The following is a 23358-nucleotide window of genomic DNA, read 5'->3' as shown; positions in this document are numbered from 1 at the left end:
TACACCAAGACTGGGCTTGATCTCATGTAAGTTTGGCTTCTGCTGGTGGCAAGTAAAACTATAAAAATAAAAAAATACTTGAATCAAACTGCCCTGCTGAAAGCCATTCTGTTTGAACAATCTACACTGTCAGTCAGTAGGATGTTCGTCAACACAAATCCAAAAAACGGAAGACTGCCCAATCCCGTCCACCAAAACCAACTGGTATACATGGTCTGGAATGACCCTCACATAAGCGAAAAGAAAAGGAGAAAAAGTTACAAAAAGAAAAAACAACTTCACTATCATTATCTAGTTCAGCGATACATGTCATATACGCAATAGCAGAGCTCTTCTATGTAATCAATATAAGGTTCTCAGATTATATATTTAATTAAGCTTAACCGCTAAGTTATCAATTATTATTAGTAGTATAACAATATCAGTAAATATGTATCATATTATGTGTAATATAGTATATTTGAGTATAGACATATCTTATGACATCTTGGACCACATTAAAGGTAAGATGGCAATAGTTCACCCATTATCTCTGTGTGCATGTGGTATGCATGTGGTGTGCATGTGTGTTTACTTGTGTGTGTGTGTGTGTGCACTGTTTTTATTAGGCACATAATATGGTGCTAATATGTTTCATGTCCCAAGCTACGGATTTAGACTTTTATTTTGAAAGTCTTGGCTGGGGATTTCTAGTAGGGATGATCAGTAACAAACTTGACCAAAAGGCTAAAGAAGCACATTTTGTGTGTGTGAAATACCGAACCCAGCTGAACAGATCACAGCGGCACCAAGCTCCTAGTTCTGCCATATAATCTTCGGTACAATTCAGCCTACAAAAATATAGTCTTTAAATCGTCCTAATCTCTTTAACATTCGTTTTTCAAGGTGGGGTTGTTATTTCTTCGTGGACATGTACTGACCGTAGCGCGCCAACATGCCTTGTGCTGAACATAGGGTGCTAGCAGGACATGTACTGCACATAGGATGCTAACAGTGCGTGTACAGGGTGAAAGCTAGCAGAACACGACCCGGACTAGGTCCGTATTATAATACCAGCATCTGTCATCTTGTCTGATATATATCGGTTCCCGGGTTGGGGTGGTGTGTGACTTTCCTTTTAAAAAACGTATTTGAAAGAAAGGCTGATTTCCTTTCTGTCGCCATTGCCCCTAAAAACCACCAAGGAACTCATCGTAACCCTTCAAAAGTGGCCGGAAATTAAGTAACGTCTTGGGTCGAAGTTGTTCCCTGGGGTTTTGCAACACATTTAAGAAGTAAGAAGTCCTTCTGTCTTTTTTCTCCGCTCCGCTATAAGAAGCCCACAGGAAGAGACGTTTCTGCTCATCGTCTCACCCGGGCTTCAGGAGGCGTGCGAAGGTGGGGCTTATACTCCCTCACCCCAGGTAAGAGATGGGACCAAGGGGGGGTCAGGTAGGGGAGGGGAACTGATGCATAAATATGAGGAGGAGATTTGTAATAAGGTCAATGTACTTATGTATGTCTACATACATTCCACAACTATTATATAGCGTTGTTGTTCGTTTTATATTTTGGAAATGAGAATTCTCCTCGATTCCTTTAAAAAAAAAAGAAAAGAAAAAAAAGGCCCTTGCAGGCGTTACATTCATAGCACTCTGCCAATATGGCAGACTAGATAACAGGGGAGTGCGACTCCCCCAGGAAAGAAAGGCAAAAAAACAAACAAAAGAAAATAACTGAATTAAATACATCACCCCAGGAATCCATTTTGTGCCCCATCTTTGATTTGCCACAGCAGAAAGAGGGAGTGTGGCGGGGGGGGGGGGGGGGGGGGGGTCTTAGTTAGTTTTTTTGTGATGGCATAGCATGTTTGTAGCAGCTGGGCTGCCGTGAAAAGCTGGAAGCTTAAGTTTTAGCTTTTCTTTCCTTCCGTTTTTAGCGAAATAATATGACTCTTAAATATATAGATTTCCAAATCATTGTGGAACAACAGCACAAAAACGGCCAGCGCTTCCCTCTGTCTTCTGATTATCTTTGCTAATCCAACGGCAAATTGACCAGTTCTGAGTGCTGGGGGTGTTCCCAAAATAATTGTTGTTTGTTGTGTTAAATTTGGGCCTCTGCTCTCCATGGTGTTAAAAGCATTTACATGTTTGTGTGTGTGTGTGAGAAAGACTGTAGCATTGCAAAAAACAATGAAAAATAGAACAGGGTAAACAGTTGCTTTCTCTGTGAATGGGTGCATGTGGCGTGTGTTTGTATGTACGTGTGTGCATGCCAAGAGGTCAGCATGCCCCTAGACGTCTCCAGGGCAAGTGATTTGGGGATGTTTGGGGGGGTCATTTGTTTACTTTCCCATTCAGACGATAGGCGCCGTCATTGTTTACAGTCTGTTCTGTAGTAGCTGGTGTAGCAGCAGGCCTGTCTCTCTCTCTCATATCCTCTTCTCAGCATACGTCCCTCGACCCATTAGAGGTCATCTCCCTCAGACAGCCGCTGTCCTCCCTGGAACACACACACACACACACACACACACACACACACACACACACACACACACACACACACACACACACACACACACACACACACACACACACACACACACACACACACACACACACACACACACACACTTAGCGATGTGTGGAGTTGCTCTTTGTCAATGAAGGACACATTAATAGTGACAGAAAGAGAAAAAGAGAGAGAGAGAGAGAGTCTGCTCAGGAATCGAAGCGTTTGTTGCCTTCAGTAACCCTAGCGCCTGCTCACCATGCCTTCCGAATAATCTGCTGTCATGGTGACTTGCTTTTCCTCTGGGGGTGGAGTAAGGAGGGGGCCGTCCGTGCGCCTGCTCTGATTGGTCAGCTGCAGCCACATGTCGTACATCTGCTGCATGTCCCTCACTGGAGACGGATACAAGGGAACATTACCATCAAAGGAACCAAAATCATGGTGTCATGGAAACAAACCGTACACTATTGGGTCAGTGATAGAATCACGCATGCTTAACTACACCATTAAACAGTGGGTTCTAGCAACTTAACAAACCACTCTGTCTCTGGTCAAATGTACTGGGGAACATTTTATTGATTCCCCCTGAAATTCTAAACGGTAACCAAGTAACCTAGCACATACAAACAGGCCAAGCGACATCATTTGACACAATTCTGTAGCCAACCAGAAATTAACATTTGCCATAATGGTGGTGTCCCTTTGGGGTGCCTGGAGTCACATCTGCTTTGAGACACAAGCAGGTGTGATTGGCGGAGACTGGGGGGGGCTTACAGCTGTTGTTCTTCATGTACGTCCACACATCCCTCTCCTCCAGACTGTGGGCAAACGAGCAGTTTCCAATATAATGGCACTTCTTCTGCTTCATCACATGGACACACATCTGGGTGGGACACACACACACACACACACACACTGCCATTAGCCAATACATCGATTGTTTAACTGTAGGTGGTTTTCCCTTCTGTGAAAAGCACATTGACCGCTTAAGACTAAGGTGTGACTACTACTACTATGACTCCTTAACAACTTTAACCAGAGCAACATGATACAACACTTTATGATGTACTAACCTTGTACCAAAGGGTTACAGTTAAACATCAGAGGAGCACCGTTGAAACAGTAAATGGAGAAAGAGCGTGAGGAAGCCCATCAGAGCAGGGTCTTACGTCATACTGCTGTGGGTAGGTGCGAGAGAAGGGCAATGGTCGAACCACAACCCATTTCTTCTTCTCAAAGGATTTCACCAGCAGAACCCGGCGCTCCTTAGTCCAGCTGCAAGGGGACAATCAACGTCATTGTTTACCCTCACTGGGGCCATGACTACCTTCAGTCAGCCTCACTTGATCATCATGAGGTGCTGTGGTGATTGACTCTTAAAGTCTGCACATGGTTTCACTGTAAAGAGGTATCCAAAATAGACCTGAGCTCAAACGTTTACTCCATTTGTTTCATTTTCATATGGAGTAGTCCTGACATCACAGAGTCTGATATTACAATACTTCAGCTCTAAAGAACCGCACTGAAAGGGCACATGAAGTCCTGACATCGCTGCGTCTGATGTCTACCACTATAGCCCTATAGAACCGCTCGGTTAGGTCTCATGCTCGTAAGAGGCGGGGCTTACCTGTGCCGAGCTTTGGCCGTGCAGTACTTGAGGTTCTTGTCTGGCTCGTTGACCTGTCCGTCTCTCCAGCACTGGCCACACACAAACTTCATCTTCAGGTTCAGACCCCGCCCCCTCCCGGGACCAGCCCCAATTCCAGACACGCCCCCCATCCCACCCATGGAGCTCACACCGCTGCCCATGCAGTCTCCTCCACCGCAGCCGCCGCCCCCCATCCCACCTCCGCCACCAGAGCCCATGTGGTTGCCATGGTGAGGGATGTGCATGGGCTGAGAGAGTGAGAGAGTAAGAGAGAGAGAGAGGGTCAAAGAGACACTCAAGGGTAAATCTCAGTATAACCTCAGTCTTTACTTCATTCACAAATTGCTCAGCCTGAAATCACCCACATTCAACAAGACCGTCTAGAAGCTGGGAGGAGTACCTTCTGCTGCTTCTGGGCATTCTGCTCCAGCCGATGCCAGTGTCTCTTGGACTCCTGCACCATCTCTTCATGGGTGATACCTGGCGTATTAACACGTGCACATTGGAATGGGTTAGAGTTTCACATACACCTCTGTTAAAGGCTTCTGTAAAAGCCTGTTTTCAATGTCGCAGGCACTCTGCAGCGTTTCAATGACGTTTCCTACATCCTCCTTTAATGACAAGCCTCAGACTTGCTTTATGGGTGTATATTTAGAGTCGCACACATTTCGACTAGCTCGTAGCTTAAAATAACCTGGACACATGTGTAGTCAATGCTGATCAAAAGGCATTTCATTAATGTTATCAATAAAATCACATCCTATAACCACCTTCGAACCGGGAGGGGCTAAATCGTACAAATGGCGACTTTAATGATGTAGACCAAAATATTAAAAATGATCCATAAAAATGCCCTTCCTGTGTCGGACATGCCCTCACAGGCTACAGGCCATGGTAGCATGGCCATAGGGTGGCCAGCAGGGAGACGGAGAGGCGGCCCTACCCGTGTCCTGCTGGAGCACCCAGCACTTGAGCTCGATGACGGAGTGGGCGAAGGAGCAGCTGTCCTCGCGCTGGCAGCCGTAGCGCACCTCGTGGCGGCACACGTCGAACTGGCACAGCGGGTGCAGCGGGCGCACCTTGCTGTAACGCACGTTGGCCGACCGCACCACGTGCACCAGGCACCTGGAGATGAGCACCTCATGAGACATTCGCTCTAGCATATGCATCTGTACTTTCCAGCAGACCTGACCTGGCTCAGGCCAAACACAAGCATTTAATATGACCGGGGCGGGTTTGACACGATGATAGACAAAGAAGTGCCCTATGGGAGTTTCGTGAACCCTTTAAAAAAAAAGAAAGAAAGAGATGGCTGCCGCTGATGTGTAACACATTTCCTTGCTATAATTGTTGGTAGCTCTATCCAATAAAAATGTTTATTGCACTCATCAATCTGACACCGAACATAAAACCAACTTCAACTTCAATGTCTCTCACAACCTTACACAACCTTTGAAGTATTTTTCTGTATTTTCTGTGCGTAAGACCATGAGAGAGGTAGGCATGCTTCTTTAAATTGTGCGGAATTTGCACATACATATGCAATTTCGAACAACAGTCACACCGCTGAAAAGACAAGATGGATTCAATGCTCAACCTAATAGCCTAGTGAAGACAAGCTTATGCGCCACCCCTTCACAGAAATACCTTTGTCTGTCATTCACCGGTGTCTCACTCGCTCTCTGGGTTTATTTCCCCCGGTTTGAATGTGGTGTAACACTGCGTTGTCATTTGTTGAGGGAGAGTGCTTGGGGGGGGGGGGGGTTATGTGTTATGAACAGAGATCGCATTTTTGATACGATTAATCATGCAGCCCTAGGTTCCACACAAATACGCATTTGCGAATTGATCTGGGAATGTCAGGCTGTGCGATTAATCAAATTTTGATCGTGATTTCTATGTTTTGGTCAAACAAACTCAAAACAAATTATTATTATTATTAAATTAATTGTTTAAAGAAATAGAACAGCTGGATCCATTTTTGTACATTGTTTTCGATTTGAACATTTTCTATTTGAAAATATTTTTTAAGGGGACATTTCAAAGTTCTCAGTTACAAAGTGTTTTTTTGGAGAGAAATGCTGAATAAATGTTTTCAAACTCAAAAATAATCGTGATTATGATTTTTTCCATAATCGAGCAGCGCTATTTCAGGCTAGTGATTAAGGGCTGTATGTATACAATCTACTTCAACAGATTTTTTTCTTTAGATGCCACTCGGCTAAACCAATGGGTGTGGAGAAGACCCCGGCAGAGCCTGGACTCACTTGTTGTCGTCGAAGGGGTGTCTGGCGGTGAGGTTGGAGCAGACTGCTAGGTTCTCCTTGCTTCGCTTGCTGATTATCCGAGGTTTGCTGTCAAAACATTCCTGTGGGAGACAAACAGACAATAAACACACTAACCCAGTTATACTCCCATGTATTCAATAGGGCTTGTACATCAGAGCGCCTCATGGGATTTTTGGTTGGCGGAACGCTGCCATTTGGAGATCCCGCGGGAGAGTTGTAGTGCTGTGAAATCTTTGTAAATATAGCTTAACTATAGCTAATCAAAAGCACGTCTTGCATGAGAACCCCTGTGGCAGTTTCTAACATAACAAAATCTACCCATAATGACAAATAATTTGATGATTACTCACTCAACAATGACCAAGACCCCAAGACCCCAGATCAATAGGGCAGCGTACTGCCAACAAAAAATCCCATGATGCAATCTGATGTGGAAAGCCCTATACAGAAAATACTAACTGCCCCAAAAACGGTGCCCTCATTAAAAGACAGAAGAAACGTCTCGTTTGTGTCAGCAACCCTCAATCGGAAGAATACTGTGTTGCCTACACAAAGCGCTACTCTGCACACGGAAACACACACTGTGAACCAGTGCGGCAGGGCTCCGGACTGACCTCACAGAGGAACATGAACATGCCCATGTGGAGCTGCAGCAGCCGGGTCACGCTGAGCGCCCGCCGCTCGGTGCTGCCCAGCGGGTCGAAGAGCAGCTCGCGGCTCAGGGCGCCCTTCCTCTCCTGGGTCCACACGTCGATCTCCTCCTGGCAGTACGCAAATGTGCAGTTCTCCCCGTACTGACACTCCTGCCGCTCCTGTACCTCTGTGTGTGTGTGTGGGGGGGGGGGGGGGGGGCGCGGGGAGTAGGTGAGAGAATAAGGAGAAGTGTGAGGCTTAATGACTGGTGGGAAGCAGTGCTGGGTGGATGGTGTGTTGGGGACCAGGGTGGCTGACTGGTTATTGTCATGTCTGTTTGTCAGAGGATCTGTAGGAGCTTGCTGCAGAATTGCATTATGGGTGTTAGTATACTAACTAATGTAGTTAGGACTTGATGAGATGCTGTGACTTATGTTGATGCAGATTCCATATATAAGTGGATTATAGTCAAAGTTAGAGACATTTATATCAATTAGCAACTGGGATATATATAGCTTTCTCGAATTAACCAACTAGAGACTAACTAGAGTCCTTGGGGCTAATACCACACTACAGGATATCGGATCATCGAAATTGGTCTAATCGCTGAAGCCCAGAGTGGTAAAAAACAACAACACTTAACATACATATAACATACCCCACACCACAGGATAATCTGACAAAAACATCGGTAAAACCATCAACAAATCAGGCGTTGTCTGTTGAGAGCCGAAGGGGAAATCGGGCACAAAATGAACACAACTAATTATCCTGTAGCGTGTCCCCAGCATAACACCATGTGGCATGCAGTGCATCCATGTATCCACAACAACTACTGCTTCACAAACGTGGAATGGGGCCATTCGGGCGAGTAAGCATTCATTGTCAATATAGCAGTGTGTCATGGAAGCTGGAGGCAGGTTACCACCAGATAGCATTCATACACCCGATCAGCAGGGTGGTGCAGCCTCACCTTTACAAAGGACAAACGCCCCCAGGAAGTTGTTCCGCGCGGGCCGGGGGCGGACCCTCTTCCAGGTGGGGTCGTCGCCGTTCTTCAGACGGCACAGTAGGACGTCCCTCTTGCAGCGGTGGGCGGCCTCGGGCTGATACTGGTAGTCCATCACACGTGGACCTGGGGGGGGGGGGGAGACGACACTAGTGAGCTGGGCCTGGGTACAGCCTAGACATTGCACAAGGGGGAACGGTACAGCCGCTGTTCTGATGACAGAGCATACAAAATGAGGATGATAAATATAGCTGTACATGTATTCCATTTGGTGGATGGCTTTAGCCGACAGTCTTAAAATACTTTGGAAGCATACATTCTTGAATCCAGTGGGAATTTCACAAGTGGGTGTGTCCGACTAGATGTATGACGAATAGATGAGCAATGTTTGCTACAGTCCACTGGGTAGGCTGATCTATCCATCACACATCTGACATCACATTCTGTGATGTCAGAAGAGGCAGATTTTCAAAACGTCTTGTAACAGCTAATCACACTCACACCTGGTGGTATAATATGTCACCTTTAACATTAACACGGGATTTCATACAAACCACAAAAACAATATCCAAAAATATTCAATCTAAATAGATATTTCAATTTAATATTAGATAGATGGATCGATATTTTTTCTCATGGGTTCAGTCTGATTTGAATGAGGGGGCCCTGGCTGACAGATGGCAGGGCTCTGCAAGGGGGGGCTACACAAGGCGAGGGAGGGGGGGGGGTGGCACACAGACCTATGCGGCTGTAGCAGGCGTGGCAGGCCTGGCGGAACTCGTGGGTGGCAGCCAGGGGGTTTCGGGAGAGCATGGAGAGGTTGGTGCCACCTTGACCGTTCTGGAAGAGTGAGAGAAAAACAGAAGGATTAGCGCTCCATGGGCGGGCAGGTTACATCTGTGATGAAGACCTCTCCACCTGCTAGTCTACTCCGTGGGAGGGTGCTGTAAAGCGGGTCCCTGATCAGCAGGAGCCGTATTAGGGTGAGATTTAAGAACGCCGTGTTTCACTCGTAGCGTGACACCCGCTAATACATGCACTCAGCTGGAATAGACAGACATTTGATGAAATGAAAACCTGCATACAGTTCACCCTATGATAGATACAGGTGAGAAAATGACATGAGTGCTAAAAGTGTATGTAACACACCTAAAACATGTCTCTTCTTTTGAAAGAAGAAACCTTCAAAACAGACCAAGGTATTACCAAGGCACCCCATTATAGCAATTCTGACTTGAGGTATCTGAACCTCATTTATAAATATGATTAAGACTTGTTACTGTGTGTCAACTACTCACCATATTTGCAGCATTATGGTTGCGGATCCCAGGGATGAAACTGTGTGATAAGCGTCCGCCTGAAAACCACAAAAATACAAAATATGGTCAGACAATCCGCATATTCACACTAGACAGCAGCGTCCCAGGGCAGAAGCGAGACAGAATGCAAGCGTAGTTATGGCGGTGTGCGAGCGAATGCTCTAACTTTAGCACATTCGAGACACTTTCATCCAAAGCAGCTGTGAGGCACAGAACAATCAAAGCAAATCCATATTGGAGAGGCTGCAATTTCAAGAGTGGCTGCAATAAAAGCTTTAATTTCCAAGTGCAGCTGACATTCATGAGCGTGTGTCACAGCATAATCACACCTTTATCCTCCTTTAGTGGGAGTATAATCAAGTGTCATTACTACCAGTCCACTTTAGCCTACGTAAAAGGTCTTTACCTAAGGACAGACAATGTATAGGAATGTGTGTGTTTAGCATAGGTGGGAGATCGACAAGGATCTCGGACCGACCAGTTCCTGCCCCTCTCACCGGGCAGAGTGTACTCTGACAGGGAGTCCAGGCCCCCGGACGGGTCCGTGTCCCCCGGGGAGTAGGCCCCCCCCAGGGCGTCCTGTGCGTGGGTGGAGCCCTGGTCCCGCTGGGCCAGCGGCGGGTAGGGCTCCAGGGACGACACCTGGCTGACGGAGGAGGAGAAGTAGGCCGGGGGCAGCTGGGGGGACGGGGCCGGCAGGCCTGGGGAGTAGGGCGGCCGCAGGGCCACCGCCGTGTTGGGGAGGTTGGTGGGGATGGCCCCCTGTACTGGGCTCTGGGAAAATAAAGGCAGTCACTTTTAGTGTTGCTGCGATAGACAGGATGGATGAGGACAGCGAAAAGAGATGCATTGAATTGACAAAATAAGGACATACAATTAATTATGTCTTCAATCTGTTCTAGATTACAAACACAGGACTCTACTACATTTTGACACATATCCGTTGACACAGATTTCCATCCACTTTTCAGTAATGTCATTAATGAGCAGGTAGGGGCAGGTAGGGGCTGGGCGTCTTGCTCAAAGATGCCTAAAGGGTTGACAGGCAGGTCTTTGGGGCTCAAACCCAGTACCTTTAAGCTGGGAGCCAACACCCTGGCCGCTACACCTTACACCAATCAAGCACGATAAGCCCTTGTTTTGCATCTAACTCTAGCAGACCTCCCTCTGAGTCGACATGAGACAAGGTTAACCTCAACCCTTGCGTAACACATGGGTACAACGCGATACATGTGACGTTGGGTGTCCCACCTCACTCATCTTCTTGGGGTTGCAGTCCAGCAGGCTGTCCAGCTCGTCGTTGATGACGCTGCTGTTGCTGCACTCGTCCATGTGCTCCGACACGGGCACAGAGTACGGCATGGGGGGCAGGCCCTGGCTGCTGGGGCTCTCTGATAGGTCGGCGCACGGCGTCTCGTCGGGGGTCGCCGGGTCGTCGCTGACCGGGATGGGCGTGGCTAGTGGGGCAGGGATGCACTGTGCGCTGGAGAGATCCTCTGAGACGGGAAGCGGGAGACAGGGGAGGAAGAGAGACAGGGAGGAAGAGAGAGAGAGAGAGAGAAAGAGAGAGAGAGAGAGAGAGAGAGAGAGAGAGAGAGAGAGAGAGAGAGAGAGAAACAGGGGAGGGGGGAAAAAATAGGGGAGGGAGAGAGACAGAGACAGGGAGGAGACACAGAAATAAAAATCCAGAAAGAAGGAAGGATGCGCAAGAGAATTAGAGAACAGGCAGTTCAAATTGCAGCATCATGAAAAGGATTGGACTACGTCAAAGATTGATATCCTATAAGCTTGCCTTACCTGGTCCCATGTCCGTCAAAGACTCAAGGCCATTAGAGGAAGTCTAGTGAGGAAGCAACAGATAAACGTGAGGGAAACCCATGACTTTTAACAATCAACCACTTCTTCCCACCCTGATGATGCAACAGTGCCTACCTCTCCTGTGGGCGGGGGGCCCTCCCCATGGCCCTCCCCTCCCGGTGGAGGGGAATCTCCCTGGGAGCTGATGTAGGCCTTGCGGCCCTTCAGACCCAGCTTGCTGGCCAACTCCTGGGCCAGCTCGCTCACCTGCCGGTCCTGGGGGGCCCCAGAGAGAGAGCTTGAGTTAATGCTGAACTTAAAATAAAATAGCAATCCAATCTCGGTTTTGGTAGCAATAAACCTCATGACACACGATGCAATGTACACCTTTTCAGCCTGTACTTTGTGATCTACGGTATGGGAAATCATCAAAAGACAGAAGCGCATTAAGCACGGAACGCATCTAGATGAGAAATGGGAGGGGAATATATTCATGGATATTTTCATGGTGCAATGACAAGTTAACCTTCAGCCCTCCACACACTCAGTGGGGCCCTTGTTGTCCAACCGATGGCATATGAAATCCTTTGTAGACTTAATCCTCTAGGAAATGAATATTGATTATCTGACAAAAGACACCAGGAGGAGGCGGCAAGAATAGACCCCATTCCGGGGAAAAAACTTGTTGTGCTCAGCAATGCACTTCTGTGGCAAAGCGGGGCAGATTGATATACATGGGAGTGGAATGTCACCTTCTGCTCCATCTAAGAACATTAAGCCCGAAGCCCAGTATAAAATAGATTAAAGTGAACAAGATGTGGTGTGTTTCCAGTGCTGGCAGCGTAACATACGTGCGGGGCGGTGAGCAGGCATTTGGTGCCGCATTCGTAGGCCTCTCGGAGCCTCCCGAGCTCTCTCAGACACAGGGCCTTACGGTACAGGGTCCGGCGGCTGCCCTCGCAAACGCACAGCGCGCTGTCACAGTCCTGAACACCCCGCTCATAGTCCCTCTGAGAGACAGGGACAGATAGAGACAGAACAGAGAGAGAGAGAGAACAGAGAAACCGAGAGGCAAAACCAGGAGAGACCAGGAGCCAACAGAGAGAGAGAGAGAGAAAGAGAGAGACAGGACAGAGAAAGAAAGAGAGAAGGGAAAATGAGTCATGAGGTGACGACAAAGAGAAAATACTTTATGTTACCATGAAAATTTTGATCAAAATGAGAAAAAAATAACCTAAGAATTAACAGAGCCTGTTACAAAAGCAATCTATCATAACTACTAAATTTCCTCACGCGGAACACCAAAACATCCATAGGATTATCCTCTACTCTTACTCTTCTGATGTTCTGTATAATGATGATGCTCGAACTTTTGTTAAGCCCTTCTGAAGGGTCTGTTGGCACCGCAAATCTATCAGTATCAGTCAAGGTTAAACTTTAGTGTCCTACACTGGAAGCCATCACTCAAGCAGATCTCAAGGGCCTCACCATGTGGTAATGCGCGGAGGCCCGGTTAACGTAGAGGCTCTCCAGCAGTTCGGGGGGAATGACCAGCGCCTCGGCCTGGGCGTACCGCGCTACACTGATGCCCTCCCCGTAGTGCTGGACCGCCTGGTTCCACTCGCTGTCGCGGAACACTGTGTTGCCCTCATCCAGCAAGTTGCACACCAGCTGGGTCAGAAAAGTCTGGGAGAGAGAGGGTATGGGTGGGTGAGATTTAATGGCGTTAATGAGTTTAGATTTGAGGTTGGAAGGTGTTTGTGGGAGTAGATGTGGAGAGGGGGCGTTGTTTACAGAATAAAAACAAGAACATCGGAAACAGATGTAAGAGTACTTTAGCGGGGAAGGGGACGTGAAATAAAGAGTAAAGCTGCCGAAATGAGAATAGAAACGCACAAGATTATTGGCAATCCTAGATTTGTACATCAGCCAAGTAGAGAGAGCCAAGACAAAAGGAAAAGAATATGCAAGAATGATAAGGATGGACGTGTTGTTTAAGATACATTTCATAATGATTATCAGTGAGAAGGACTGTAAATACATGAACGAAAAGAGAAGGAGTGTGATACCTCGTAGCTTTCTGGTTCAGGAAAGGGCAGTGAAGACCTTTGAACAAAAATAAAAAAGGTATCGTTTTATATTGATTTATATGTAAATACATCTGTATGGTAAACTGAGTCTTTCTGCATATCCTTACTGTATGAAGCCCATCGCTTTCTGAATCTCCTCCCTTCGTTTCTGTCTCTCAGGGTCCATGGCCTTAGGGGACAAGTTTACATGAATGAAGACGAATGAAGCCAACAATGCATGTTGTCAAAAAAAACGGTGCTTATTTTTGCACTGGCGCTGAAAAGCCTACACATTAGGCCTACGACGAATACAACGACCTCAAGTGACCCAGAAGGCTTTGGTAAACCAAAACAGTTCTAAACTTCAATAAATTCATATTCGTCCAAGTGAATCCTGGATCATGCTCGACAGTAGATTTAGTATTCTCAGTGACATTAGTATCATGTGACGTGAATACCAAAGCATGATCCGTAAGTCATAGCCCACAACACAACTAAACATTCGTTTTCATATTCGGACTGGGTACGGCTAGCGCCCATGCCCAGGTAGCTATGGTTTCAACAACCCTGCGGATGGTGAAATATACTTCTCCGGAAACGAGTTGACCGTCGGGCAGGAGGCGCCTAGCCTGGTCGGGATTAGTTGGGGGCTAGCTAACGCCCCTGCCGCTAGCTGTCTGGAAAAGCCCCGTACACCGCCGTTTACCAACTGTAATGGCAACCGGTTGGTGCTGTGGTGACTGGGGTTGCAGGGTGGACGCTCTGTGACCGTGGTCTCAAAATAAAGGATAGATATCAGGACAGGAGGAGCAAGGTCTTGTCACAGGCGAGCTAACTCGGCTACACCGTCCCGGGAAGTAGACAGAGGCCGCGAATCCCCCTACCAACTCTCTTAACGTTATGAACTTACCGAGTAGTTTGCGTTTTCAAATCCAAGAATGCTTCACGGAACGACAATGATGGCACTCGAAACACATTCAGCCCGATTTCAAACATTAACCAGACGCATATTTGTAAGTTTGCTGTCCCTAGCATTGATATGTGGACAGATCATGAGTTTGAACTACTCTAGCTACAAGGATAGTGGGCACTATTAGCAGACTATCGTTAGCCAGTTCGGTACCTACTAGCTAGTGCAGCTCTTTAGCCAAACATCTCAAGTTTCCTTGCAGTGTACAAAAACGGACGCTGGGGGGCGCCAAAAGCCAGGGAATGTAATCTGTCGAACTCTGGTGTGTGATTATTGTATTTCATGATACCTTGAGGACTTTATAGGTCCATGCTTGAGGATTTAGTGGCAAATGCGGATGTAACATACTAAATGTCAATAAATTCCCTTCGATCTTCAGTCACACCCATTGGTATTATTTGCGCCATTATTTATTAATGAATCTGATCCAATCAATACAACGCTATTCCATATTGATGGCTGTGGGGAATTCGTTTATACAAATTATCACATTAGATTTTATGTTTAACTTTGCCTTTATGTTTGACTTATTTTTATATTGTGTGTTATGTTTATTTTTATTTGTCTGTATTGCATCGGTTGTTGACCCAGACCCACCTCCAAAGCCCTTCTTGTTTTTGTGAAGTTGAAAATAACTCAAACATGAACTTCTAATACAAGTATGAACAAAGTAAAATGGATGAAACAGATTAATTGCCACAAATGCAATTATTGTTTTCATTTCAAGGAGATATTACACCACTGCATTCCGTCCCGTTGTGCGGCGATGATAGCCGGGTACGGCCGAACGTCGGTAGCGAAAGCGGTCGTAGAAGAAATTAAGTGACGTCACGCAGTGAGTCTGTAGCAACCGGCGCGCCTTCTGGAAAGCGAAACGACCGACCTCCGTGTTCACATCAACAAGATTTTAATAATTTGTGGTAAAGTTATATAATTGCCATGATTGCTAAGAGTTATAACATGTATTTTACGGTTTGACGTATTCGGAAAAAGTTATGAATAATAACTTTTAATGCCAACAGTCACATGTTGCGTTGTGAGGTTAACGTTAGCTAGCACTTGTCCCTCAATGGCTGTTCATGTTAGGCTAACTAGCTTTTGCCTTCTGTTGTTGGTATGCCATTTAACCTAATACTTGATAATAGCGGCGTATTTACAATCGGTAATCCTTTACACCTAATTTATATCAATTACATCCACAGTTACGTTACTGTGTTATTCCCTTTTCATTGGCGCCTATTTGTCTACCTTCCGGTCCTGTGAGGACGTCCTCTTCTCACCATCTCTGTCCGAAATCATTCCACAGAAACGTCATGGCTGCAGATGATATCGGACAGTTGGCTGATGCGCTCTCCAGGACCCACGTCGGGGATGGAGAATTGAGCTACCAAGGCCGAGGACTGAAGCTCGACCACGCAGAGTCAGGTGGGACATGGTGCCGTGCTCAACATTTCATAGTGTTCACACATCTAGTGTTGATGGCGTTTGTGTATGGGGCCGGTACATCTTGACGTATCATCGCAATGACGATGGTGATTTTTTTTGGTCATTGTTTAGTAATACATCGTTAAAGGATTTGTCTATGTGGTGGGAGTGGGACATTTTTTGTGTTTGAAACTTTCCACAGCATTTCTCTTGCAGGGTATGCAAAACAATGACTCACCAACAAAAGCATCCTGTGTATGTTCAAGGCTTAAGGGTGAGTTGTATTTCTGGTTTTCAGTGGCAGGCTTGGTGGCAGAGATCGCTCAGTACCAGGGACTGCGAGCTTTGCGTTTGGAGGGGAACACCATTGGAGTGGAGGCGGCACAAGCCATCGCCAAAGCCCTTGAAGACAAAGACCAACTTCAGGTGCACTACCCTCTAATCCTTGATCTCACAATAGTCTGTCAGTAGCAGTACCAACCACCTAAAGCCCCTTTTCTATACCTTCCCCCACTTTGTTTAATCTTACTTTTGGCTTTTTTTCTTTTTTTTTTGTTGCTTTGTCAGAAATGCCATTGGAGCGATATGTTTACTGGAAGGCTGCGTGCAGAGATCCCAACAGCGCTGGTGAACTTTTCCTGCTGACTCGGCCTATGCCTCTGTATACATCACTGCCAGATATCATCATTATATATATATTATATTTATTTAGCGGACGCTTTTGTCCTAAGCGACTTACGTTCATTCAACATTGAAGATCCAAATATCATTTGCATAAAGATTCAGTCAAAAGTTTTGTTATTTAATCTTTCTGCACATAACTGTGTTCATTGTTCGCCAGCGGTCCCTGGGCAGTGCGATCATGAGTGCAGGGGCCCGGCTCTCAGAACTGGACCTGAGCGACAACGCCTTCGGGCCGGACGGAGTGAAGGGCATCGAGCAGCTCCTGATGAGCCCCTCCTGCCACTCGCTGAAGGTGCTCCGCCTCAACAACTGCGGCATGGGCATCGGAGGGGGCAAGGTGAGCTGGAGGGGCATGTGGATGGGTTTACAAGACACTCCTCAGTTCAACCATATTCAAATAAAAAAGTGACGGCTACAGTGGTAAAAGTGCACATTTATTACAAAATATTGTTTTCTGCTGTGCTAGATGATACCGGCCATAGAATCCAGACTTGTCAAAGACAAGCGATAGCTGTGAGAAACAGGAAGTGACCCGTGCCTTGTGTGTGGTTGTGTCTGTAGATCCTGGCAGAGGCTCTGACTGAGTGCCACAGACGTTCTTCAGCCCTGGGCACGCCACTCAGACTCAGAGTGTTTATCGCTGGGAGGAATCGCCTGGAGAACGAAGGAGCCACTGCCCTGGCTCAGGCCTTTAAGGTACAAAGCAAAGTGTACCTTTTGTAGGTGTTGTATGTGTCTCTTCTTATACTTGTAACATGCATTGAGCACAAGTCAGACCTTGTTAACATTCACATAGTCTAGATGCACATGCATCGTTTCTATTATAGAAACTATGTGCAAAACATACTCTATTGCACATTTGTGAAAACAGGAAAGAAACACATTACTATCATCTTCATTTTATATTAATGATAATGGGATTAAATATCAAAAGAACACTTCAAAATAGGGGAGAGAAAGTTACAATTGGGAATGTGTCACCACGACACAACCTCTCAACCTTATGGACCAGTCCTGTTCTCCACTGTAATCTTCTCCCCGTCTCTTCCCTGTAGCTGATGGGCAGCCTGGAGGAGGTGCACGTGCCCCAGAACGGAATCAACCACCCTGGCATCAGAGCCCTGGCCTCGGCCATGCAGCACAACCCCCACCTCCGCGTGCTCAACCTCAACGACAACACCTTCACCAAGAGAGGGGCTCTGGCCATGGCACAGGTAGGGAGCAGGCCTTGCATCCCTCCACCGACCACTAGGGGGCGCCCACACTCAAGGAGCCAAGAGCTGTTTGGGAGTAGCTGGCTAGCTTTGCTTTAGTTAATACTAGCTAGCACCTGTTCAGTAAAGACAATGTTGTTTGCATAATGGGTGGCTTTCCATTAACCCAGATGTCAATATTGGCCCAATAATTTGTTTTGATTTGGCTTTGATTGGGGTTTAAATCAGCAGAAAAGATTGGAGCCTATTACAAGAGAATAGGTCCACATCAGGTGTGGCATGTATCAGAAAGTGTTTCAGCAGCTGTTTTTGTGTGTAATGGCTGATCACCATGTTGTTTTCCCAGGCTCTGAGGCACCTGAAGAATATCCAGGTGATCAACTTCGGCGACTGTCTGGTCCGCACGGAGGGAGCCGTGGCCCTGTCCGCCGTCCTGAGAGAGGGGCTGCCCGTTCTCAAGGTCACTCTACCCTTTCACTCTGTCTGTTGTTATGTGCTGTATGTCATCATGGAGGGGTTGTTGTAACACGCGTTGCCGGGTCTGCAGGAGCTGAATCTGTCCTACGGAGAGATCACCGAGCCTGCAGCTCTGCTGGTGGCCCAGGCGGTGCTGAACAAGCCCCAGATGGAGAAGGTGGATCTCAACGGTAAACACTCGGATAGTGTATTCAATATAAAACCTGTTTTTGATTAAATACAGTATAACTGGGACTGTTATGAGCTGCTTAATTACAATGGTAATAATATTCTAAGCTTGAACAGGAAAACACTGAAATCTGTAGTGGGTTGTAAAACTGTACAGTACAAAGTATGGTATATGTTTTAAAACTCCAATGTAACAACAATGTTGTTACATTGCGTCCAGTGGTTGAGCAATCCAAATGGAAACAAAACCTATGCCACTAAAATGAACTCGCATCCGCTCTTAAACTCTACAGATATCAATCTGTTGGGTATGATTGACTAACTAGTATGTGATGATGATGATATGATATGATGTGTGTCTGTCTCACCAGGGAACTGTCTTGGAGAGGAGGGATGCGATGCGCTGCGAGAAGCCATGGAGGACATGGACAGAGCGGACATGTTGGCATCACTCAGGTAACCCACGTGATAGGCTAAAGAACCACACCAGTTCTTTCTTTCTTTGTCCAATCACAGACACGGGTAGTTGGAAGGTTTAGCTGTGCAGCTTTGATTGGTCCCATTCTGTTGTGGTCTCAGATTTTTTTGTATCAGCATTTCCCATCCAGTATGTGTTATTCACCATTTGTAAAGTGTTTAATTTTTGTATAATCATCCCAACTGCAGCGATGATGAAGGAGAACCAGATGACGATGATGACAATGAAGATGACGATGATGACAATGAGGATGATGAAGATGACAATGAGACTGACGAAGATGAGGAGAAGGAGCATCTGGATGAGGAAGAGGAGCACAGCAGGGAAAATGGAGTGAACTGTAATGGGAACTCTCCCAGTAGCAAACTTCAGAGCTCAGTAAGGAAATTAATCAAAACAAATATATTAACGACTCTTACTTAAAATGTTATGTACTTTTTACATAACTGATTGTGTGAATCTATTCATCCTCTAGACAAAGATAGCATCATACCTCTGCAGCCCATCTTCAGAGAAGGAGCTGGACCTTGAAGACAAGAGTTCCAGCCTAGAGCACCAGGTGGGGTCCCCATTTAAAGATCCCACCAAACTGCTCTTACTTTGAATAATGACGAATGTATAACGATGTGATACTCCATATTAGCCGTATTGGTTCCCTGGTGTTTCGGCAAGCTTTTTTCATGGTCCATTTCCAGGTCAGAAAATAATTGTGAGCCCAAAACCTTCTCGATGGGCCCCACCGCAAATAGAGCTCCCGTCCCCAAACCTCAAAGTGCATAAATGTTAGCATACCCTGTGTTTCATCCTTTACACCGCTGGACATCTCTCCACCTCACTGTCATTTCTGTATCTCCTTTGGACCAGGTGGACGCCGATGACCCCGAGAGGGCAGCAGACGTTCTCCTGAAGATCTCCGCCTCGTACAAGGAGGAGGCAGAGTCCGGGGAGGCCCTGCTGGAGGCCGTCGGTAAATGAATTGGGGACTTATTGGATAATGTCAGCGTTGGTAACTGCAGCCCTTGTTTTCCTTGCTGAAGCCCCCCTCTCCGTCTCTGGTCTCCTCCTACAGACGCCGTGCTGAAGACCATGTTGTCCGCCTCGCTGCTTCAGTCCCACTGCTTCCTCTCCACCCTGCTGGTCCACATGGGACTGCTCAAGGTAGTCTGCCGTGTAATGGGGACAGACCGACACTGTGTCTATACATGCATGATGAGTGGAGAGATCAGACCACACCTTCTCCCCCTGATCCTTTTAATCAGCTCCTCCCCCTTCTTTAGATTTTAATATGGTTTAAAATATAATATGTATATTCAATATTTCTTCATTTATTATTTCATAATTTTTTATTATGAATTCCCTTTTATTTTATTTTTGCAAGAGCGACTTGGATTCACTATGAATAATGCAGACGTTCCCATTTGTGGTCACATTTGCATTCATCCTTTTATGATCATCATGTTTATCATTGTATTCTCCACTACATCCTGAGTTCTGGCTGCTAGTGTGTTGGAGAGAGAGGGTCCATGACTGGTAGTTTGGTGGAGAGAGAGGGTCCATGACTGGTAGATTGGTGGAGAGAGAGTGTCCATGGCTGGTAGTGGTGGAGAGAGAGTGTCCATGGCTGGTAGTGGTGAAGAGAGAGGGTTGAAGGTTGCAGCGTGTGTTCCAGGGTGAGGGGAAGGTGAAGAGGGTACCGGTGGTGTCTGCCCAGCTGTCCTGTCTGACCCATGCCGTCCAGCAGCCCTACTTCCAGCAGCACCACGCCCTGCTGCTGCACACGGTCCTCTCAAGGTGAGGTCGTTCACTGTTTTATTTCTCTGTTCCTTTAGGGGGCGAGGGTGAGGGGCTGTCATTACATGTGGCCTGTGAAGCCCTAGGAGACTATAACTGGGATTCAGGGCTATACAAATAATATAATATATCTACCTTTTACTCATTTACTTTCTCATTTTCTCACTCCCATTTTTTGAGATTTGAAGGCATTGGTGTTTCATCTTTTATCTTTTTAATATTGTACTATTATCTACTGTTTATATTGTAAGCCCATTGTTGCATGCTTTATGGCAAGATAAAAATCTATTTGCTTAATATTGAATGTGATAATCGTACAGAGGTGGAGCCACGCTGACATGTGTGTTCTGTGTGTGTCTGAAGGAACGGCAAGGCTCTGAAATCATGCAGCAGTGCCCTGGAGGGCCTGCAGGCCGCGCTGAAGAGGAGATGCAGCGCAGACCACTGAGACACACACACACACACACACACACACACATCGACTGAAGGACAATTTCTTGTGACGACTAAGATCTAAGAGTCTTCATACTTGAGCAAAAAAAGTCAGAACAAACATTTGTTCGTTTTTTTTTTTTAAATTTCAGGATATCACTCTTCCTGGTTTGTGTTTTGTTTTGTAAATGTTCATACAGCCTCTATTTTTTTATATAAAGGAAGAAGATGGGAAGAAATGTAAAAGACACAGAAGCTTGTAATGTTAACTGTGCCTTCACTGCCAGTCGCCCTCTCTTAGAGCGGTTTGTTCTGACAATCTGAAAGCCGTCCATGTCCAGAATCGTCTCGATCACACTTGTGTCTTCACATTGTTGCTTCGTCAATTGGTGTTTGTTTGATCCCGCTAACTGCATCCAATCGTCAGTCAGGGGGCTAAGCTCACAAAGACAGAAAGGGAAAGACTGTTCATATCTGTATTCAGTCACAGTCATCAGGGCTATGGTTGTATGGGGGGGCAGGGGGGGTTGATCCAGTTCAGAGTGTTCTGTGTGCATCAGACTGTGAGCAGGAATGGACTGCATGCATGAGCATTCTCAATCTCCCACCCCCACCACACACACACACCCCACCACACACCCCTACCCCACCACTCACCCCTTTATGGACCTGAATCTACGGTATGCGTGCACATGGTCCAGCCACTGTACACAGTCTTAACACTGAAATGCCCCCAGACACCGGCGGACAACTCAACCAAATGTGTACAACTTTGTCATGACGGGCAATAGCCTCACAACACATACATGGGAAAATGTATGGAGCAAAGCGCTCAGTTAGGTGCATTTTTCTATCCTCTTTGCTGTCCTTCACCACGTTACCTCTCAATGATTTGTATGTCTTGTGTTTGGAGATATTGAGGAGAAAAGGGTCACAACATGGAGTGTAATGTTTACGTTGTAACTTGACAAATATTAAAGGCAGACTACCATTGATCCATGTGGCGTGTGAACATTGTCAATGTTAGTATATGAAAAGGCTTATTTTTATTTGTGTAATTTGTTATTCATGATCTTTGGAAAAATATATCATTTTATAACACTTAAAGGTCAAGAGCACTTTTTATCGTAGATTTATTTTATCAGTGTGTTTAAAAATTATCTTTGGGCTCATATACCTGATAAACAAATTTTTTTTGTCCAAGTTATCTTTGGAGAGCTACGACAACTATACGCGCTCCGGGAACTCCAGAAGTGAAAGCAAAGACACGGATCGGTTGGAATGAATGAAGGGATAAACTGAGTTTGTTTTGGATGAGGGGCGGACAGGGGACGACCAGCCGAGTGGCGAAAGGATACCGTGAGAGAATACTGTCAGTGGCAGAAGGACAGGAGTGGAATAACCCACAGAAAGACTGGTACACGCAATAAACCCGTGCACACGGAAAGAAAAGAAGGGTAGGCCTACTTTAATCATAATTTAATGTTTGTAAGGATTAATGTTTTTGGTTGTGATGAGATGCGTAAAGATGGACAATCGAATTCTGTTCTCATTTGCTGTTTTCATTTCGCTGCCCATTTACGCACACGATTCAAAGTGTATCGCATAGGACCTAAATATGCAGCGAAGGTAATCGTAGCAGGTTAAAGGCAAACGAAACAGCCAAACACTCGTGTATTCACCATCGCCGGACACGTTTATTTACATGAGGAGACTCTCTGAAGCCAGGCGCCTGGATGGTGTCCGACACCAAAACACTGCGTCTTTGTGCGCAGCCAGCGCGCCAGTATGAGTACACGGTATAAAGTGTTGATGTCCTCAGGGACATCCACACAGGACTTTTTGCCCCACAAAATTCCACCGTCTCTAGTTTCTTCCACTTTTCCTCTCAACGCCCAGGGGTCTGCCTTCAAGAGGGAGAGGGACCTTTTTTGGAGTGAAACTTTTCATCGATCATTTAAGAGTTATACCTCGGACGTTTTCTTGTATTCAGGTTGGCTATGTCTGTGATGTTAGTTCAAGGTTGTTGGTGTGCACTTGTGGATTTGTCTCATACAGACAACTAAGCTACCCTTATTATTCATATAAATCCGTTAAAAGTAAATTGCCATCCTCGTAATTCATTAGCATGCATTGGTGATGTTTTGTTATATATTAGGCTATTCCGTTTTAATAAATCAATTGTGGAAAAAAGGATTTTCTCGGATTAGGTTTGTTAATGCGGCACTGGAATGTGTTTCAAATTCAGGAAAAAAATAACAATCTGCCAAAAATGACATTCATCCGTTAAAGAGGGGCACTCCGCCGTTACCCAGAAAGGAATGCAGAATTTATAAGTCATGCTTTCGCAACCCTGCTCCACGTGACCTGTGTGAAAGTTTTGCTTTTCAGATGCAGGTAGCCCAAAATATACTTGAGTAAAAATGTAATTCCTTGGAGTTCGACCCCTTCTCTCAAATTCTG

At 46.1% G+C, this 23358-nt stretch overlaps 2 protein-coding genes across 2 annotated transcripts; one reads left to right on the top strand and one right to left on the bottom strand.

Annotated features, from left to right (window-relative positions):
- Positions 1-1829: 1829 nt before the first annotated feature.
- On the bottom strand, positions 1830-14344 carry zc3h7bb (zinc finger CCCH-type containing 7Bb). Its single transcript, XM_084485258.1, has 21 exons — positions 14167-14344; positions 13385-13446; positions 13257-13293; positions 12676-12873; positions 12039-12197; positions 11323-11463; positions 11188-11230; positions 10642-10886; positions 9888-10164; positions 9370-9428; positions 8812-8911; positions 8036-8197; positions 7044-7249; positions 6409-6509; positions 5085-5266; positions 4542-4621; positions 4121-4389; positions 3663-3768; positions 3268-3376; positions 2752-2885; positions 1830-2484 (listed from the first exon to the last, which is right to left on the bottom strand). The coding sequence occupies exons 2-21, from the start codon at positions 13441-13443 to the stop codon at positions 2449-2451; spliced, it is 2703 nt and encodes a 900-aa protein (XP_084341384.1). The 5' UTR covers positions 13444-13446; positions 14167-14344; the 3' UTR covers positions 1830-2448.
- A 728-nt stretch (positions 14345-15072) lies between these two features.
- Positions 15073-21886, top strand: rangap1b (Ran GTPase activating protein 1b). The gene is made up of 16 exons (XM_084485240.1): positions 15073-15146; positions 15533-15651; positions 15950-16077; positions 16219-16278; positions 16493-16672; positions 16897-17031; positions 17391-17549; positions 17896-18009; positions 18097-18196; positions 18566-18650; positions 18861-19050; positions 19148-19231; positions 19537-19639; positions 19742-19830; positions 20342-20463; positions 20827-21886. Exons 2-16 carry the CDS (start codon positions 15540-15542, stop codon positions 20909-20911), a joined length of 1746 nt encoding a protein of 581 aa, XP_084341366.1. The 5' UTR covers positions 15073-15146; positions 15533-15539; the 3' UTR covers positions 20912-21886.
- The last annotated feature ends 1472 nt before the right edge of the window (positions 21887-23358 follow it).

The sequence above is a fragment of the Micromesistius poutassou genome (genome assembly GCF_964030765.1).
Source record: "Micromesistius poutassou genome assembly, chromosome: 21".
Taxonomy (NCBI): domain Eukaryota; kingdom Metazoa; phylum Chordata; class Actinopteri; order Gadiformes; family Gadidae; genus Micromesistius; species Micromesistius poutassou.
Note: the sequence above shows the minus strand (reverse complement) of the source record. Positions and strands in the feature narration are given on the sequence as shown.

Bases quoted from the DNA above. Each gene is read 5' to 3' on its own strand.
- rangap1b (XM_084485240.1), top strand. From the start codon at position 15,540: ATGGCTGCAGATGATATCGGACAGTTGGCTGATGCGCTCTCCAGGACC. The intron at 17,032-17,390 runs GTACAAAGCAAA...TCTTCCCTGTAG, and splicing joins CCCTGGCTCAGGCCTTTAAG to CTGATGGGCAGCCTGGAGGA. The intron at 18,651-18,860 runs GTAACCCACGTG...TCCCAACTGCAG, and splicing joins GACATGTTGGCATCACTCAG to CGATGATGAAGGAGAACCAG.
- zc3h7bb (XM_084485258.1), bottom strand. From the start codon at position 13,443: ATGGACCCTGAGAGACAGAAACGAAGGGAGGAGATTCAGAAAGCGATG. The intron at 13,294-13,384 runs GTAAGGATATGC...TTTTGTTCAAAG, and splicing joins AAAGCGATGGGCTTCATACA to GTCTTCACTGCCCTTTCCTG. The intron at 7,250-8,035 runs GTGAGGCTGCAC...ACACACACACAG, and splicing joins GGCGTTTGTCCTTTGTAAAG to AGGTACAGGAGCGGCAGGAG.